We start from the raw sequence: 21,234 nt of genomic DNA on the forward strand, positions 1-21,234 counted from the left end.
CCCGAACCCAAGGAATGTATCTGAGTACTGTAGTGTAGAAAGGAAGGAACCTGAATGGGGCCCGTTTTTCAAACCACAGCACAGCTGCTCTGCTTGAAGCCCAGAAGAAGACCTTGCTATGATTTTTATCTTCTGCAGTGAAGGAAACGGTTGCTAGGAGAGTGCCAGGACTGGAAAGAGCTTGGGATGCTGAAACAAGGCTATAAAATTTTAATGTGATGGCTGGAAGACAAAGTCACTGTAGTCTTCTAGATAGTACTTACCAGAAAAATACTGAGGAGATAATATTTTTACACAGTATTATGCTCTATCTTTCTGCACTTGACTCTGAAAACTATGGACCTTCACACACTCTGCCCAAGATTCCTTTCCCTTTCAGTCTTATCCCGCCTCTGCTGCAAGAAACATACATGGTCTTCAGTTTCACAGATTGTCCCAACACACAGCTACTGGCATAATTTCTTCAGATTGTCATAAAGGGGCATCTGATGAAATCTTATTCTTGGAGCAATATCTTAATTCTCAGCAGAAACAGAAAATTTTCTCCAAAAGTCTGACTAGCCAATGAGATTTAGATTTAAATACCCTGCAGCCATGCAAAGCTTAAGACCCACTCGCTCCTTTGAAGGAGACAATCTTCGAGGGCCTCAGATTGTTGGAGAGCAGTGGTGGCAGGCCAGAACCCAAAGAGAAGAGCTGCTGGAAGATGGCTCTTACTGTAGCTCAGGATGTGCAGAAAAAACCATTCCAGGCTCATTCCTTGACCTTTTCCTGGAAGTAATTATCCAGTTTAGCCACATCACTGAAAAAGGTCCACAGATTACAGGGGGAAACAGGGTTAGTGAGGTGGGGCATCAAGCTTTGACATTGCTAGAGCTCATCTGTTCCTACTGTACATCCCCCTGCTGAAACTATAATTTTGGGCAGGTAGTGAATATTATCATCCTGACTGGAAACCCATTAACTCTGTGGAAGGTCTTTCGTATTAGTCATCAGAGATAGTGACACTTATCTTTGGTCTGCTCAAAATGATAGGCACCACATTTAAAAAGAGCTAAGTGTCTTGTAAGCAACAAAAATGGCCTTGTAGGGAAACGAGAATTGCAGGAAGCTGCTATTACCAGCTTTCATTAGCTGAACCCAAATTTATGGTTGTTTCCATTTCTTTGAATGGAAACAACCATAAATTTGGTCGAAGGAATGGATTATGCCTAAGATGAGGTGGGGTGGGAGGAAAGAAAGAGAGAAAGAGGGAGGGAGAAAATGGAAGAAGAATCTCAATTCTTCTAGTTTTAGTGAATCAGTCAGACTGAGAATGAGTAATTACGTACCTGTTTTTCAAAAAATTGAAGGACTTCACAATGGGCACTTGCAGAGATCAGAGTTGTGAGATGAATTCAGGTGATGAGAAAGGTTTGAGAATATTTGGGATCATTATAGGGATCACCAGGTTCACCAATGAGTTTACCTTACCAACCTTTAGCAATCAAGCTGTTCATTGTCTCCACCTGAGCTGGCAGTCATTTCTTCCTTGGTACTCGGTAGGGAGAAGTGCATACCTGAGGGCATGATGTTCCAGATGCACACCTTGGAATGGAGTGTCCTGCTGCCCACAGTGTATGCCTCTCCCCACTGACCAGAAGGGCTTTGAACAGATGATTAACTTGTAGCTGTCAAACATTTGAGCAAGTGCTCACTCATTGTCTCCTATTGCCAGGTGCCTTGCAAAGCCCTTGTGTAGAGGAGGGCCTGAATGGGAGAACATCATGCTAAAGAGGCAGCTTAGGTAATCTTAAACCAGTTTGCTGTCTGTTTCTCTCTCTGGAGCTGAAGATGGCTGTGTCTGGCAAAGGGCAGCCTCTGAATTCTTGTCACAGAGGCCACTCCTGTAAGACCCCTGCTGTCAGCACCTGGACATATGAACCCAGTGCTGTGTAGCTTCCCAGCTTTTGTCTCTTTTGCTGTAGAAATGGCCTGCATTTCTAAGGTGAGGTTCAGAGGTTAATTGTTCTAGTGTCTGGAGTTTTGCTTTTTATTTTAAATATTCTTTTCAGATTGTATCAAAGCAGGAAGAACCACAGGGCAAAGTGGAAAAATATTGTTAATGTCTCCTAATTAAATTCATTGAAGCAAATCATCTTTCTTCTTCCTATGCTCTCCATTGTCTGCAGTGTTTCTGTCCCTCCTCCAGCATAAGCTGGCTCCTTCTCCTGGGAGCCACATACTTGCTCTGATAAAGGCTGACGAAGTTAGTGCCCCAGAAAAGTTATTTTCCAAACACAAGGCCAAACAACCAAACAAATAATATTTTCGCACAGCATTACTGAATGATAGCACAGAGTCCTCAGGCTTGCAGTGGCTGCACTGGGAAGCAGGTGAGGGATGGAATATTGAGGGGCAGTCTAGAGAGCAAGCAGGTGCTTTTAGAGCCAGCTATGATCATGCTGTGTCTTTGAGTTCTGCCTGTTTTCAGACAATCGGAGCTGTGTCTGTCTGAGACATGAGTGGGAGGGGCTAGTTTCTGTCTGTGGTGAGAAGGAAGTCAAACAAGAGCAGGAACTGGGGCTGAGGAACCTGCCACACCGAGAAAGTGACAGGCAAGCTGTTACCAGTAAAGATGCTGAGAATGCATGAATATATAAATAAAAGGGAGATTTTCTATCAACAAAGAGATGCACACCATGTTTCCCACTCTTCCTGAAAATACTCCAGAATTAGAAGCTTGTGCCCAACTTAAAAATCTGCGCACTATTTTTTTGCCAATGTGCAAACTTCCTACCCTCCCACATTCTACAAATCTCTCTGACAAAAATCCTGCAGATTTCCACCCATGAAGCACATAAGGTCAAGAACAATAAGTACCTGAACCAGGCACACCAGCATCTGCTAAGCAAGATCTGAAAGGTAATCACAGAGTATATACTTGCTTGACCTGTTGTCATGATGCCAGGACCTGTCCATCAGTGGGCATAAAACAACACCTCTTTCCACTCCTGCAGCCCAGACAGCTCAGACACAGGGAAGTATTTCTACTTTTTCTTTGTTCTGCCCAGGCTCTAGTGTGGGTTGAGCTTATTGGCGGCTTCATTCTTCTGCATACATAGAGCCCTTTTTTTCAGGTGCATCTCAAAGTCACAGTGTTCCTTCTCTCAGTATCAGAGTTCCTAGATTTGTCAATGAGTTGGTGCTAACTTCTGCGTGTACTTTCATGGCAGTAATTTTTAAAGAACTCTACTGTTAGTCAAAGGCATGCTTCCACTAACACAGGACTTCTCTTATGGCAGCAAAGACTGAGATTTGAAATGGCTTTTCTCCAGTTTTTCAACAAAACCTGTTACGTGAAAAGATTCCAGGTTTTAGCAGGAATTTGGATAACTGGGGCCGTTACCAAAAAGGCTAAGGCTTTGGCCAAAAACCCCAAGCAGCTGATGCAAAAAAGCTCAGGTGATCCCAAAAAAGCTAGTCAAGTGTATTCTTTCTTGACCTTTTTAATTACTCCCTTTTTTTTGCATTTGAAGAATACTTGTTCATTAATGGCCTGAAGCACTATAATTTTCTTAAGTAATAGGATTCCTAGTGCCTCATGATGTTGCTAGGCATGTACAGATATTTTATGATGGGAAGGTGATAAATCATGTTTGGGATATAAGGCAGCATAATCAGCTGAGCATGTTGGGGATGTGCATGGTCACATTTATGTGCAGGCTCAGTTACCAGTGTGCTCCCTTCCAGCACTCCTTGCCCCCTGAGGTCATCCCAGGTGTGATTTAGGGTCTATCTGCCCTCTTGCTCTGCTTTCCACACCCCACACCCAGGTACTGGAAGTTTCACTAATGACATTAAAGTGCTCAGGCAATATGAAAATAAAATACACAGCCAACTTCCCTGTGCATAGCTTGCAGAGAATAAGATGAGCACTGCTGGGTATCAGTTACCCCATAAGTAAGTTCTTTGAACTGCTGCTTTTTGACATGGGCATGAAAAAAATCAAACATGCTGCATGAATTCCGTCCACTTCTGTGGCAGAAAATCCCCACCCAGTTAGATCAAGAAAGAGAAAGAAAATGGGCTTGTTACTGTTTCTTGACTCACTGTCTGGAAGATGAATGCTTCCATGTATTGAGAGGTTAACACTTCAGCTGTGCCATACCTTCTGTCTGAATTGCTGTGAGGTCCTGCATATATGGAGAGGGCAAAAAAAAAACTGGAGACCCCAGCCAAGACCTTGAGAAATTTTGAAATTTCTTGAAATTATTAAAGGGCCTTTGAATAGGCTCCTTTTGGTACTTTAGTGAATGGATGTCTGTAGGAGATGAAATGCCTTTGTCTTGTTGCCATAGGACAAAGGTATGCCTGGGAGAAATGTACAGTAGAGTCAGCAAGCTCCTCAGCATAAGGTTTGTCTCCCCCTTCTGCTGTACAGCTCTTGATGTGGTCTGTGAGCTCCATGGGCTCTGCCCCTGCTCACAAATCCCTGACAATACAAAACATTTGTCCTCTGACCATGTCCAGCCAAGAGAGAGGATGAGCAAAGCTCAACAGCTGATTCCACACAGAGGAAATAAACATGCATCTCATCTAGAATGGATTTTGAGTTATCAGCCCAGCTAGTTGCTTGCTATTGCAATGGTCTGAGATTTTTTTTTATGCCATGGCTATTTACAGTTGAAGATAGTTCTTGAGGTTTGTCATGGCAACCCAACTATAGCAACACTATACAGACTGAGTGGGTCTCCCACTTCAACAACATTATTGCTGTTTGGCTGGGTTGTTAAGATGAACCAGGTATTTTCCCTTGCCAGATTTCACTACAAACGTGCCTTCTCTAGTCTCTTGGGAAGCAAGAAAACTACCTCGAATTATGTAAGGAAGAGGCTGGCGTGCCTGTCCAAAAAGGGCTAGAGAAAAAGAAGTGACTTGCCCTTCATTTTTTCATGTCCTTCTGAAAAGTTGCAGCATATGAATTAACACTCATAATTTCCTACTTGCTCTTTTGGATGTCAGAAGTTTTCTTCCTATTTTTAAAGCATTTTGATGTCAGAGTTCTCACTTCTGTTGCCAGTTAATGGGATTGAGAAATACTCTCTGTACTTCAGAGGCAAGAGTGTGTCAAAGGTTTGAAACTAATTGATTAACTACCTTTGATTTTACTGAGTCTTGGCTCAGAGTTTGTGACAATGCCTTGGTCTCCACAAAGGTACTGGCAGAGTGGCTGTGCTAATTAGATCCAGTGGCAGGATTTATTCCACACAGAAAAATCCCCAAGGAATTGATGACAACAATTAAATAGTCTCAAAGCAAGGACTAAAGATAATCACCTAACTAATATTTCCTGATCTGTTACTATTGCTGAATTACATTACCTTGTGCTGTCAACAAAGTCAGCATTTACAACTTTGGTGTAGGTTACTTAAAAAAAAGTTCTCCTTGAAAAGTTTGAGGCAGTTTATTGTCCTGTCAAATTTATCCTATCAACCCAGGGAAGTTACTGAGGACAGTATAACATATGAAAATGGCAGAGAAACAACTTCTAATATTTCAGTGTGGGATCATTGTAAGCAATAACTATGTTTCAGAACTTACAGTGTAGTCCATTTAGAAGGGTAAATCTTACTTAAATTGTCTATTCACCAAGAAGAAATTAATTATTGTCGCCCATGTGGTCACACAGAAAGCAGAGAAAAATTGCAGATGCATACCTAAATGTTGGTCTAAGGGCCTCTTTTCCTCCCAGGTTAGTTCCCAGAATACTTAGCAGTAATATGAGTGCTACTTTTATACCTGGGCCTGTTAGTTTGCTTTCTTCTTTTTTTTTTTTTTTTTTTTTTTTTTGGTGTAATAATCTATGATCTGTTGAATATTTTTAGATAGAAAATTATCCTTTTAATTTCCCTCAAAACTACTGTCTAATAGAAGACTACAGTCAAATGCAACTATCCCTCACTGTAGTGCTAAACTACACTAGGGAGCACAAATTTACCTGGAGCACATTTTCAGTCATGTACAAAGGTACCACTTCCAGAATCCTTTCTAAGTTCCTCCTTGCTCTGCTGTGATGAGCTCTGTTAACCTATTACTTTGCTGCTAACACCATCCTACATGTTCATGAGCTCTTTTTAGTGTACTACAGAACACCAAGGATTACCTGAGGTTTCATTATGTTTCATTTCACTGATGTGTGCACAGAGAAATGTTCTAGCAATATGCTAGAAACAAAACTGATAGTAAAAAATTGTTTTTTTAAAAATCTTGCTTTCATGGCTTCCCAAGGATTTGCAGACATGAGACACAGAGAGCTCACACACTTTACCTGCTGAAAGCTGAACTTAAATCAGCCACTTAGGGCTCAACCTCTGAATTTTCAGCTGGCTTCAAGCTCCCATCTGTGAAAGTGCTTATGATCAATAAGGCAATGAAATGCTGAACCCCACCAAGAACAAATGTTGCAAGGCGGGATAATAATTAATTTTTAAGCCTTGTGTGCTAACAATGAATTCCCTATTGCCTGGGAGAGTACAAACTATATTTCTTTTGACAGTTACCTGGAACTTCATCATGCTTTGTACTCCAAAAAAAAGTATTACTCCTTATCCTGTGGTGAACCACTCCTTATCCTCTGGAGCACTTGTATTATTAGGTTCTTTTAAAAAATGTACTGACTGGACTAGAGCTTTCAAAATAAGATTTAGTAATGCAAAAATAAAAACAAACCCAGAAAACCTAAACCAAACAAGAAACAAAACAAAAAACAGCTGTCACACGTGGTAAACGCAGGCTATAGAAAAGAAATAGTTGTGTCTAATCAAAATTGCTTCAGTATCCTGGGGAAATAATTATACCAGCCTTGTACTAAAATAAAAGGTTTCATTTGGCAAAGGAAATACATGCAGGAGGCACGAAGAAGGATGAGCAGCTTATGCTCTATGTTCTGATCTTACATAGCACACACATAAAGAAAGATTTATCCTATGGATTTATTTATGCTATCAGATATGTAGCTATAACATAAATTCTTCTAAACTCATACAAGCAACTGCATTTATCCATTACCAGGATCCTGCCATTGGCTTCTGGGAAGATTTTCTTGTGGAAAGATAAATGTAGACTTTGAAACACAAGAAATCAAAACCTGCTTTGGCTAGGAGCACACCTGCATCTCTGGAAAATGCCTCTGTTCTCATGGGAACCTTCTGCAGCCTCACCTTGACCCCATCTTGGTGATCATGGAGCCAATCTAAACTTTCCTATGAGTAACCCATGAGCAATTAAACTGCAGTTGTTACTGTGGAATATGTAAATTTTCTTTCTTCTTATCCTGCTTAACTGCTTTGAAGAATAAAATTGACCCAGATTTTCTTAACTGAAGCTGCAAGTTGGATTTTGGAGGAGAAATTTTTCCACTGGACCCAACAGGTTTAGGATTTTGGTATGTACTGTATCTTAGGCCCTGTGGTCATGAGTCAGTGCACTGATTTCAGTCCACCCTCCAGGTACCTAAAATCAGTATTTTGGAGCCTCTGATCCTATGCTCTTCTTCATGAGTCAGATACTCTCTGCTTACTCTGGAGATTTCTTCTCTGATTACAAAATGGGAGAACTTTGCTAGTCATCAGTAATTTAATTATGTCCATTCCTGAAGCTTTCAAGACCTCATTCCCTCTCACTGAGGCTGACCATATTGCAGAAAGGCATTGTTTTAATATGGATGCTGTACACACAAACAGAACAAAATAAACTTATTTGCAAACACAGAGAAAATGAAAACATGCTTTCTACTGAGTATTCAGAAAAATCTATGGTATATGATACCTGTTCTGTTGTTTCTCAGAGTCTTGGTTTCCAAAGAGTAGTAAATTTGTTCACAAATTGTAGTTCACACTGCCTGTGTGTAGTAATGGGGAAAAAAGGCATTTGTGTGGGAAAACTTAGCTCAGTCCTGTGACTTGAGCAGTGAGCAGAATGGCCAGTTTGCTTTGGCAGAGTCAGCACGCATAGTGGATTAAGCCAAAATGTGTTTCCCATCTGCCTCTATGCAAACACAGCATGGGGGCAAAACAGGAGGAGCTAGAGACAGGTGTGTGCCTGCAGGGCCAGGGCCTTATTGGCACCACAGGGGTGAGGTGATGGCTCCTGTTACTGGGTGTCAGGAGAGCAGACCCTAGGCTCTTCAGAGATCTGCTTGGCTGAATACCATGGGATAAAGTTTGAAGTGAACAGGAGTCCAAAATGCTGTTCAATATACATAGATCTCCACCTCCAAACTCAGGAGCAATGAATCCCAACAAAGAAGCCCAGCAAGATGCTGGAGCACATCCTCCAAGCGGGAGAGACAAGGATTTGATGGCTGGACCACTTGGTTGTTAAGGAATTGGTTGGATTGACACGAAGAGCTGTGGTGTAACATCCCATCCTTACAGGGGAGGGAACATGCAAAATTCAAAAACCCTTGTGGTCGAAAGTAACAACAAAAGTCAGAGGGTCCACAAAAACTCACAACATTTTATTAGTAAATTACACACTTGGCATGGAAATTGGTATTAGCTAGTCCCCTGACCTACCATATAAGCACATGGAGTGGATTTTGGGCAAAGGGTTAAGATGAAAAGAAAGAGAGAAGGGAAGAGATGAATTAGAGAGGAAGTAAGAGAGGGAAGGAAGTGGCAGAAGGAAGGCAAGGAGGGCAGGGCAAGGGGAAGGGCAGGGCAGGGCAGGGCAGGGCAGGGCAGGGAAGGGAAGGGAAGGGAAGGGAAGGGAAGGGAAGGGAAGGGAAGGGAAGGGAAGGGAAGGGAAGGGAAGGGAAGGGAAGGAAAGGAAAGGAAAGGAAAGGAAAGGAAAGGAAAGGAAAGGAAAGGAAAGGAAAGGAAAGGAAAGGAAAGGAAAGGAAAGGAAAGGAAAGGAAAGGAAAGGAAAGGAAAGGAAAGGAAAGGAAAGGAAAGGAAAGGAAAGGAAAGGAAAGGACAAGTTCTGTTGTTAGGGGTCGTGGGTGTTCTTGTTTACCCCTTTACAGTCCATGCCCACTTCTTTACCTCATTTGTGTTGTGCTGTATTGGGTTTATCTACAGGAGCCAGAACAAGTATTTTTGTCCCAGAAAAGTTCTGCGCTTACTTCTACATGGCCCCCATCTCCAGCCATGTCTTGTTCTTTCCCATGGCATGTTACTACCAACAATTCTTGGCTGTAATTACCAGCATGGTTGGCTCCACAGCTACTGGACTATCAGTGTTTGAGCTATGTACATTTAGCATCGTCTTCTAGGACTGTACATGTGGTTAAAGGCTCAGTGTCCAAGTGGACAGAGATGAGTGGTGTCCTCAGGGTTCGGAGTTCAACTGGCACTATTTAGCATCTTTGTCAGTGACACAGACAGTGGGCTCGAGGGCACCCTCAGCAGGTTTGCCACAGACACCATGCTGCGTGGGGCAGCCACGTGCTGCAGAGAAGGGATGCCATCCAGAAGTGCCTGCATAGGCTGGAGAGGTGGGGCTGTGCAAACCCCATGAAGGTCAGAAAGGCCAAGTGCAAGGTCCTGTACCTGAGGCACAGATCCCAAGCACAGATACAGACTGGGCAGTGAATGGATTGAGAGCAGCCCTGAGGAGAAGGACTTGAGGGTGGATGAGAACTTTGGCTTTGAGAACTGGATGACACATGGCTTGACAATGTGCACTTGCAGTCTAGAAAATCACTGTGCATTAAAAGCAGCTTGCATTAAAAGCAGCTTGGCCAGCAGATCTAGTGAAGTGATTCTATCCTTCTGTTGTGCTTTCATGAGACCTGTCTGGAGCTCTGTGTCCAGATTTGGGTTCCTCAGCATAAGAAGGATAGGGACCTGTTGGAGCAAGTCCAGAGGAGGGTCACAAAGATGATTAGAGGCCTGGTGCACCTCTCCTCTCTCCCATGACTGGATGGGACTCTAAGCAAACTATTCTAGTGGAAGGTGTCCCTGCATGTAGGGAGTTTGGGATGATTTGGAGATATTTGTAAGGTCCCTTCCAGCCCAAGACATTCTATAATCCTATGATCCCTTTCTTTTCACTAGGCTTGTCTGGGCCGGTCTCTATGGAAACCAGAGAAACAATTCCCCTTGATATGAGTTTGCAGAAAATTCAGAGATGGCTTCTGCAATCAGGAACCTGATGTAGTTCTGGTTTTCACTTAAACAGCGATAGTGGACAGATATGATGTTGTTTTCAATCAAAGTAAACAAACAAGGCTTGTTGAGTACAGATCTGATCTCCAGAGAGCAGTGCTTTATCTTGCTCTCCATCTGTTGTGGGGCAGCAGAAAAGCAAATTTCACATCTATTGTTTAGAGTAGCATTACTCTTGGATGCTTAGGGCACTGGATATTCCCATAGGACTGTTCTGTAGTTCCACAGCTAATTGAAGCAGAAGCCAGGGGCTTGGTTCTCAGGCAGCAATATTGCCATGGGGGAGAAGGAAAGACTGCTAGATTCACCCAGTGTCACCAGAAGAAGACGCTGATGGGAGGCCAATGAAGATCACATGAACCCTTTGAAATCTGTATTGGCATCCGATTTATGTTTGTGGTCCAAGAGAAAACCTGCAGGCCTCTGTGTTTGCTGTGAGAGCCCCCTGAGAGAAACAGGGGGATGAGACTGAAGAACATACTGAAAGACCTAAAACAAGACAGGTCATGCAAGAAGAATTGCTGTGATTTTGACAGAGCTGAAAGCCTGAGCTAGCACAGAGTAGCAAGGCATGTGTAGCCACAGGGGAAGTAGAACCTTGGATGAGGTAAAGGATTCAAAGGACATGAGTGAGGTTTACAAATAATCACTGCTGGAAAACTGCCTGGAAAAGTCTGACAGCCCCCAAGGAGATGGTTTTGGAGCATCTTTTCCAGGTGAGAGGAGGCTCTGGCTTTGCATTTCAAGTGTCCTCTACCTGAAGTTTAATTGTCTTCCTTTCTTTCTCTCTGCCACCTCTCTCCTGAGCTGTGCTCCGGTTTGGCTCACACACAATTGAACAATGTAGTTTGGGACTGTGGTTGCCAGACTTTGCCTTGTTCTTTTCCATTATTAATCAGCTGTCTTCTGCTAACACATTGACAGGGTCAGCAGAGCTGTGCAGCAGCATTTAGAGACACGAAAGTGCCCACACCTACACTCATTCCACACAGAGCCCCCATGCACCCTGCTGGTGTGTCATGGACTGAGACACCCTGCATTCTCTCTCATACCTTTCATTCCTTGCCACAGCTTGAAATTGGCATTACTGCCCAAGTGGCAGGGTGTGATTCTTTGTTCATTACTCCTCAGAAAGCAAAGAGATTATCTAGGGTCAGGGTGTCTGAGTTGCCTGAAACAGTCAGTGTAATTCTAACACTGCATGGCAGACCTTGCACTTAAATGGGTTACTTGAGAGACCAAGAGAGTGTCCTCCTTTAATATGTGTTAAAAGGCTCCCGCACAAGATTTCTGGGTACTAATCCTCACTATCAAGCTCAGGATGAATGAACTGATTAGAAAGACAAGTAGACCAACAAAAACAAACAAGCAAAAAGAGCCAAATTTAGCTCAAAATGAAATCAGCAGATTTGAGGTGAAAGAAAAGCCAGGGCACATTTTTGGGCAGATCTACATCAAAGTAGGCTCTGTGCTTTAAACAGTGGTGAGAACAGTGTGCTTGGGACTCTGGGTTTCAGCACCCTCACCTCCTGTATTTGACAGCCTGTTCACTCAGAGAGAGACCAAAGAAAGACTTCTAAGTTTGTGGAAATCAAATAAAAAGGGAGTCTTTTTCTGTACCCTAGGCTCTCACAGTTGTGGAACTCAAGGTCTGAACTCTACCCATTGCTCTTGGTTTGTTTCAGTCCTACATTTATTGCTGGTAGAAAATACCATGCATTAGTGTTGGAAATATCTAAATTGGGCTGGTGTTCTCTTTGCTAATGGGAGAGAAAAATAAGAACTTTGCACAATTGATAAATACGGTCAGAAAAGACAGGTGAAAGATAAATCTTTTTGGAGGAGCTGCATATTTTTCAGATTTTTTTAAAGTCATTTTATGACAAATCACATTTGACATGAGGAGAAATACTTTATTTGCAAAGGGTAGTTAAGTTCCAGAATAGGTGAGAGATTTTCAGTAGTTGGAGTCTAAGAAAAAGAGTTATTCAGGTCACGTTAACTCTTGAGATAAAATGATGTGCATGTTGCCCTTCCAGTGTCTTTTCTAACCGTATGCTTTGAAGTCTGGCTAATTTTTTTTTTCTTTTTTTGTATTGAGGTTCAGAATATGAATGAAACTTAACAGACAGAGCTGTTAGTATAGACTGACTTTTATATCCCATAACATTTATAGGAAGCAAGATAAGGAATAAGCATTTAAATCTCTCAGTAGCTTTCCAAACCTTAGCTAGTAAATAAAATAGTAATTCCAAAGATGGCTGTATCTGCCACAGCTGTTTGGACATAGTTTCAGCAGTGCTGCTCTACCTGCAGCTGAGCAAAACAACTGCAAAGTTCAATTCCCCGAAGAGAGATGAAACCACTACAATTCACATGCCAACCTTTTCCCAGAAGACAAAGCTCAGTGTTATGTAATACATAGTATTATTTCACACAATATTATTTCCTATGCAGTAATATTTGGACTGAGGTCCAGTTTCAAGCTCTCAGAGCGCTTGGAGGGAAGAGTTGTTTCCTGACTTCTCTTGTCTCACCATATAGTCTTCAAGTAGTCTTTGTATCCCCCATAAACCTTCTTTTTTAGTTCTTTCGCTTTTTCAGATAAATTACTTGTTTCTAAGTAGGCAGTTCCAAATCTCATCCAAGGAAAATCACTCTCTTGCATGTTGATTGCTGCTGTCTTCCTGCAGAGTCAGTTCCACTCCTGACCCAAAGACGTGCTATTACTTCTGCAAGTCTCTTAACTAGGATATTACAGTTTATTCATTCCATGGCCTAGATATTTGCTAGATAAACATGTTCATTTTCAGTAGAAATTGTTGGCTCATCTTAAGAAATTGTAACTGTATTTATGATAGGTTCACATTTTTGCCTGCAGATCTCATTGGCTCAAAAGCCCTCTACTCCCTTACAATCTTACTGTCATTAGATCAAATTTCCAGAATGTTCGCAGTTCGTGCACCTACTTTGCCTTGTGAAAAACTGGAGGAATAAGAAAGAAAAGAGACAGGGAGGAGGCTGATGTTGTATGTTAGTATGTTAGTCTGTCTTTTCCTGACATCCCATCAGTGAGGGCCTGGGTATTTTTTCCCTTCTCTTCCCAGCTGGTGACTGAGGACTCCAGGCTGACAGTATTTCTCTAACATAACCCAGTGACAACTATCCAATCCCCATGTGGCCACAGAGCAATAACTTTACGAGTGGCAGAAGACTTACTAGTAGACTTACTAAAAACATTTCAGTATCTTCCTGGGTTAGGTCCATAATTCTGCTTATAGTAGAAGACATGAATATGTGACTAAGGCCAAGCAGGTAATGATACAGCTTTTGGTATTAATTTTTGTGGGGTTGAACCCTGAATAAAAATGAAACTATTCTCATCCCTCAATTTTTTTTGTAAGTTATGAAATATTTCCTATCCTCAGGGAAACCAGAGCACCAGAAAGATTATTTTTAGTCATGTTTTTAAAAATAATTTGTTGACTTCACACAAATGATTTCATGGAAGAAATAATTTTCTTCCAAATGAAGACACTTCTTTAAATTTTTTCTTATATTAAGACTTCAATTTCTGTAATTTTATTTCCTCTGAAACAATTTCAAACCTAAAGTGTGCCATTTACCTATGAATCTTCACAGCTTACATTTTTGTTAATGCAAAGCATTACATAATATTATGAAATTTAAATGACAATACTAGATTCTCATTACTGGTTGGTTTTGTTCCACTCACTCCTTCCTGTGAGCTGAATATTTGTTCCTGAGCTAGAGGATCAGTGCATCTTGAGCTGATACTTGTTTTGAGATGGAGGATTTGACAGCATGCAGTGTACTTGTGTGTTACTGTGATTTATGGTGTCTCCACTAGTGTTCCCCTCTAGCTGGCGAAGGAAGGCAGAATCTGCGTATAAATTACACTGGGAATCACCTAGAAACATCTACCTGTGGCCTGAGAGGGAGAATGGGGCAGTCTGGCTCCAATCTAGCACTGGATGTCATTCCATACACGTGGTAGCTCATCCTGTGTTAAATCTCCTTTGTGGAGTACAGCCCTGTAACTACAAGTTAGTCATCTCACATGAGAATGGATTTATCATTTGTCTTTAATAGCTTTCCAGTGAAATCAGATGTGACCAGCACCCAGTAGGTATAAAAATTATAAGACAAATGTCCTTAATGAACATTTTGGCATGAGAGAATTGATTTAGAGAGCTTGAGTGTTTCGAAGCCTGCTTTCAACTTTGCAGGCTGTCATCTTAAATATAAATTATGATGGAGAAAGGAATAAAAAATAATGCCTTTGCTCAGAAATATTTAGGATGAAAAGTCACACCCAACAGCCCTCGGAAATCAGAAAGTCATGAATGCAGCAGTGCACTTTCGGTTTTACTGGTTAACAATTTGTACTAATTTTAGAAGTAGAAAAAAATGAAAAGAAAAAATAATGAAAATAGCATCTAATTAATGTCTATTCAACAGTAAGGTTTTATTGGTACTTGAAAATACTGAGTGCGTGGTACCAAGTTAATTCTTTGATGTTTTTGAAATCATATATAATTTTGTTTTCAAGTTTATGCATGCAACATGGATTGTAAGCAATTGAGCAGGTGTGTGTGAGGTAACTGGTGGTGGCTCAGGAGCTGATAGTGAGCAGCCATTAAGGTAGCTTTTCAAAAGGTAAAAGTGATAAGCAGAAGAACACTGCTGCCAGACAGGGAGCTGTGAGCTTGGGGACTGCAAGCATCCTTGAAATGTACAGCTGGCTTCTTTGAAGCTCAGCTGGGCACTGAGAAATGGGACACTCCCTGCGTTTGCATCACGATCACGGTGCCAAGAAAGTTTAGCCTCCAGTTATTATCAGAAAAAGTGGAAGCAGTCTGGGAAATTTGAATTGATCTGAATAAAAAAAGCAGGTCTCTGAACAACCTAACCTAGCTGAAAATGTTCCTACTCACTGCTTGGCCTGAAATTTGCCACTGGATGGCCTTGAAATTCACCTCCGAGCCCAAGCCATTCTATGATTCGATAGTACAGAGGATAGCTTGCAGGTAGACATTTTGCTCTAGATTTGCATGTGGCAGTTTGAGTTGATTTTTTTTTCCTTGTCTATAACCTTAATCTCTGAAGCAGTGTGAAAAACACTTACGGAAAGAGCAGCATATGCATATGTTTAGTCCTGTATTAAATGTAGCCTCTTGAATCTAATACCATAAAATAGGATTCTGGTTACTTATCTAATGTCTTAGTGGCATGCTGCTAATTCTTAGTGGAAGTAGCAAATTTCAAGTACCCATTCTACTCACAGGGTTCAGAGTGTTTCTCTTCAAATAGTCAGCTGATTTTCCCATGATCGTTTATTTTTCACAGAGGTCTTTCTGTCCCACTTATATAAAGAGAACATGAATGAATGTTATAGGATATGTCCCACATGAGAATATCTAAATATTGTTGTCTTCACTGCTGTCTTGTCTGTCCTGACCTGTTTGCTTTCTTTTGTGGGTAACTAATTTTTCCCTGAAGTTTTGCCACATCTATAAACCATAAAATGCTGCAGATGGACTTTCGAAGTCGTTGCAGATGATGGACCTAAGCATCAGACTTGTGAACAGAAAAGAGGAGGATCAACATCAGTAGAAGGCCTCCCTAACACTTCACTAACCCAGAGCTTATATTCTCTTTACTAGTGACCCATTAGCTGCATAGTCCCAGTTTTTCCTCTGTGCTTGCTTCTGAGGGATCTCAGCATCTTTTCTTGTGAAGGCTGTTCATCCACTGGGCTATACTTAGTGGAGGGTTGTTAGTATGGATATTTTTAGTATCTGTGCAAAAGAGCAAAATGAGAATATGTGATGTTCTTACTGCAGAATATGAGGCACCACATGCAATGGCTGGCTTCCTGTTCAGCAGATGTGTTATTTCTCGTATTATGATTCAGACAATGTGTTATCTCTCCTCTGCAGTATGGGATAAAGAAGAAGGAAGAAAAGGAAGCAGAGGCCCAGGCTGCACTGGAAGCTAATGCTGAAGGGAGTCTGACACGCCCGAAGAAGGCGATCCCTCCTGGCTGTGGGGATGAGGAGGAGGAAGAAGAAGAGAGCATCCTAGACACAGTCATCAAATACTTACCAGGGCCCCTGCAGGACATGTTCAAGAAGTAATAGCTGCAGACTGTTAGATGGGCATAAACAGTACTGCAAAGGATTTCTCTTTTGCCCAATGGGGATTTAAATCTTGCCATTCATCCCGCAGTCCTCCCCACCTCTGCCCTCCCTCTACTGCTCACTAGGAGTCCCTTCGCTTCCCATACCCTTCCAACTGCCTCTTTCCTCTGCCCCAAGACTCATCCATTCCTTAATTTTGTACATAGTCACATCCAGTAGATGCCTCTGAATGGATGTAAAGATTAAAAAGCTGCAGACTACACAACTTTTATTATAAGCCATAGTACTGTGTATGTTAAATACAGCACTGCACATCAAGCATAGAAAAGGAACAATCTCATTTCCATCCAATGCAAGAATGAGTGTTCACTAAGTATGAACAGTGGCCTCTTTAATTTTTTTAAATTATCTTATTTTTATTATTAATAATAATTAGTCATTATTATAATGTTCCTATTGATTGGGTCACATTAGCCATTTTTTTTTGAGCACATCTGCTCTCAGAAGGGATATCTCAGTTCTCCCATGGAAGCAGAGTTTTTATGTTTTAATTCCATCTGTGACATAAATAAAAGATCCTTTGGAAAGTAAATCATGCATGACTTACACAGCTGACATCACTCAGAATTGTGGAAAAAGTGAATCATCTGCCCTCAGATGCTGTAGAAGTTAAATGCCTCAGAATCTAAGCAAGAGTCATGTTACTTTGGGAATTAGCCATACATTTACCTTGAATGAGCAAATTGGTCAGGCACTTGCCGTACAGAGAGCTGAAACCAGAGAAGAGGGCACCGTAGAGGACCTCCCCAACCCCTCTGAAGCCAATGACAAGTGTATTTGCTGCTCTGTTTAACCAATCTTCCTCTTTCTGCCATATTCAACCATCCTGTTTCCAGCAGTGCTTGCGGGTTGGACATTTGGGTCCCAGCACATTGTCATGGCTGTGTCCTGCCCACCCTTTCCTGCAGTGTGTGGGAGTGTGTGGTGGTCTGAATGTGAGTCATGGCAGACCCATAAATATCCATTACATTTATTGTGCTAAATTATTGCATTGCCTTTGGGAGGTCACTTATTTTCTGCCCCACTGAGATTCTTCACCTGTAAAATGTAGGTTTCAGTCTCTACCTATATAAAAGCGTATAGTGAGGATGCTTCTTAGGGCACAGAAGTATGTGGTATCCCTTGATGCTAACAGGTGGGAGAAGATTTTTTTTCTCACCATTATCTTTGTGGCCTTGTGCAGACACAGGTACAGAGGTTTCCTCAATGAAACACTGTAGATGTCACGTAATTGCATAAGAAAATCTAAATTCTATGGGAGATGTTGACTTGGTAATACCTACATAGATTCAATACATAGATAGACCTATTTTGAACACAGGTCCACAGGTATCTGGCTTATCATCTGAAGAGCTAATCCTGAAATTTTGCATCTAGCTAGGTCTCTGTAGTTGATGCTGGAGACTCACCATCTCAGTCTCACAGTCTTGTCAGGACAATCAGGGTTTGGCTAGCAGAACTAACATTGCTTGTCCCTGTCCTGGGAACGACAAAAATTTCCTAAGTACATGGATGAGATTTGAAAGCAAATACACTCTTTCTGCTGGCAACAAAAAGGAGGATAATATCAGATGCTTCATTATGTACCTAAATTAAACATTTTACTTCAATGGAAATTCTTTCCACTTATTCAGTGCAACTGAGTTTAGGCAAACATCTCAATATTATTCTGAATAAGATCTTTTAGAAGACATGTATCACCTTTCCAGGTAAGCAGAAGAAATCTGTACCATGGTTAAGGAATTGAGCATGAGAGCTCTGTACCTTCCAGTAGCATCTGTTGCAATAGGAAAAGAGTATTTTGAAAGAGAATAATATAATATGCCCTCCTCATACAATTTTTGTTCAGGTGTTACAGTCCTTGCTTCTTCTCAAATAATTTCAAACATAACTTTCTATGGAATCCAAGGCAGAGGCTGAAGAGGTTTGACTGATATACAAGTCAGAGCAAGTTGATAAAGATGCAACTTGTTTCTGGCTGGATCTATGAAAAAGACTTGTTTGTTCAAGTACAAGCTGCCAAGGGCTATCCAGAAGGCAAGTTTTACTCATTTGGATAATGTCAGCAGGACTTTTTTCCGCCTGAATTTAATTTAAAGCAAGATGACTGCTTCCCTCCTGAGACTTTCAGTAAACCCAGAACACTTTATGAATCTGTGCTTGGGTACAGCATAGTAGTGTTGAACAATTTACCATTTTCTAGGAAGAGTATCCTACTCACCCCATGCAAATTCTGCAACTAGTAATTTGAGGCTGTTTAAGTAAATCTCACAAAATTGGAAACTCTATTTCTGTCACAAGGGCAGCAGCTCATTTTAATGCTCTGCTACAGAGTATCCAACATCCCCAAAAGCTAAAAAGCACAGCCCGGCTCTTCGTTTCAGCCACTCACTGGTCACTAGATCTCCTAACATAGATCGCTGACATACAGACATCAATACTTTTGAAATGCCTTGATTAATTTCTGTGGCACGCATCCTCTAACACATAAGTAAAACCAGCAGAAATGTGCCTGTGCTAAAATGAACATGTCTATTCATATATTCCCCTGGCCTTGTGCTGGAGAACTCTGCAAACAAACAAACAAATGAGAAGATAAGCTTATTCCACTTTACTTTGGCTTTTCTCTACCACTTGCTTGCTGACCTTTCCCTAGCCCCCATTACTGATTCCCTTCCTCATCCAACCAAATACTGTTCCTGATGTCAGATCAGAATTTTCTGCCTAGCATTCCCCTTGCAGAATGTTAGTGCTGATTGTTTTCACAGTCTCTCTGGCAGTTTGATTGTGCATGTTTGTGCACACATCTGTGGAAGGTGGGGAACTGGGAGAAAATGGGGGGAAGAGAGAGAAACGAAGAGTGTTTGGTATCATTTTAGGTAATTGTGCCTCAGCAGATGTGGCATTGAATGACTGGTCTAAGACAGGATCTTGTGTAGACTGTAGTAAAATTTCTTAAGCAGGTAGTGCTATCCCTGGGCTCAGAATAGTAAAAATACTGCTCTTGTGAGCTGAGCTCCTGAGCTGTGTGAACATCTGGATTGAACACCTGAAGAGGGCCATAGAATCACTGTACTGAGTCATATAGGCTTCATTCCAGGTTCATAGAGTAGGAGGTAAAGGGAAGGTGGTTTATTAAGTAATTTACTGAGTCTTTTTCATTGTGGGGGCTTCCCAGCTCAGCCATTTCATCACTTCTGCATCTCAGCTAGGCACACCTGCACCAGCCCTTCCTCCATCGACAGGAGAGAGTTCATCCAGGTGTGAGCTGCTCGTTCCCATTTTCCTTTTCTTGCCATAAGAAACATGACAGAAGATCTGTCACAGGTACTGGATAGGTTTTGCTTGGTTTTGCCTCATACAACTTTGGCACATTGCATGAGAGTGGACCTCTCCTTAAGTCATTCCACAGTCCTGAAGTGCCTAAGCCATGCTGAACAGACTCGAGAGCAAGGCACTCTCCCTTCTCTTCTGCCCATCTATTTCCCTTCCCACTCAGAACTGGTAACAAGGGACACAGACACCTTTAGCTCATGTGTGGAAGTCAGAAACATTGTCTCTCACACTTTTCCCCTTGGCATTCAAGCAGGTGATGAAGCACTTAAACAAGAGACCAAAGAGAAGCATGGTTCATTGTTTGGATTCTGAATATTTTTTTGTCTTTCATGGCATTGTTTTATTTGCTTCACTGGTCTGTTCAATCTCAGGTAAATGAGGTATTTTAGTTTTATAACTAGTTTTTATTTACACAGAAAGGTTGTTGGCTAGACACTGCAGTCATTTTCCCTCACAACTCCAAGACCTTACAGGTTAGTGAAAAAATAGTCAAAGGGCCTTCTCATTTGGAGGGTAAATGATTTAGTTTGCCATTGACCTTGAGAACTCACATTTGTATGTAGAGAAAGCCATATGAAATCAGACTGCAATATTAATTATCAATGCTCCTCTTGTGTTTAAAATGAATAAAACAAAATATAAGATCATGTGCTTAATCACTTTGGAGTTCCTCTGTCTATGTTTCTAGTATCATACATTGGCTCATATCTCTCCCAGCCTCTCTCCTTCATCAAGAAAGACCATACCAGTGCTGCTGAATACATCTTTTTGCCAAGCTTTTTGTGCTAGAACAAGCATTGTTAGAGACTAGCTGTTGTGATCTAAATGTAATGTCTTCTGTATCTGAAAGTTGTCTGTATTTGTTCTGAATATATGTTACCAAGATAACTGTTTCTTCATGCACTGAGTTAGTAAAATGTTTCAGTACTGTCATTAAAAAATTGCCTGTTTCTCTCTTTCATACACACAGAGAAAAATTTAACTTAATCATGCATTTTCTAGTAGAAATGCTCCCCAGCTTTCTTTCAGATGCATGCAGTACTTGAAGATTATTTAAAGTAGAGACATTGTGAATGTGATTTTAATTTGTTATTTTACTGGTATTTTTTCCTGCATGATGTGGGTAAGTGGTATGATGTTCTTTTAAAATGGAATCACAGCCAATAAAAAACCCCAGTGATTTCATAAATTGTTTGCAATGCTTTCCTGTGAAATTCCTATCAGGCTACATTTGGAAATCGAAGCATGGAGGCTCATATACAAATAGAATGGTAACAGAATTGAGGAGCAACATGGATGTTATTTGAATAAATATGCTCATTGTTTCATTTGTCAGAAACACTGACGACTTTTAATTTGTACAGGTGATGATCAAATTTTAAAACATTTTGCTACTAGGAATTAGTTTTCCTTAAGAAGAGCAGAACAACACTCCTTTGAAAGAAACATGGACATTTAGCTATGGTGTAGTGAGAATATGTTTGGATCTTAAGACAAAAAATGTGAAACACTGATTTGCAATG

The 21,234-nt window shown here is 41.2% G+C and overlaps 1 protein-coding gene across 1 annotated transcript in view; it reads left to right on the top strand.

Annotated features, from left to right (window-relative positions):
• CPLX1 (complexin 1) overlaps window positions 1–20,900 on the top strand; it is a 106,893-nt gene extending 85,993 nt beyond the window's left edge. Inside the window, exon 4 of the mRNA XM_059491944.1 lies at window positions 16,115–20,900. Within this exon, the coding sequence (XP_059347927.1) occupies window positions 16,115–16,312 (198 nt within the window). The 3' untranslated portion in view covers window positions 16,313–20,900. The remainder of the gene's footprint in view (window positions 1–16,114) is intronic.
• Window positions 20,901–21,234: the final 334 nt, after the last annotated feature.

Source organism: Ammospiza nelsoni, chromosome Z, assembly GCF_027579445.1.
Source record: "Ammospiza nelsoni isolate bAmmNel1 chromosome Z, bAmmNel1.pri, whole genome shotgun sequence".
Taxonomy (NCBI): Eukaryota; Metazoa; Chordata; class Aves; order Passeriformes; family Passerellidae; genus Ammospiza; species Ammospiza nelsoni.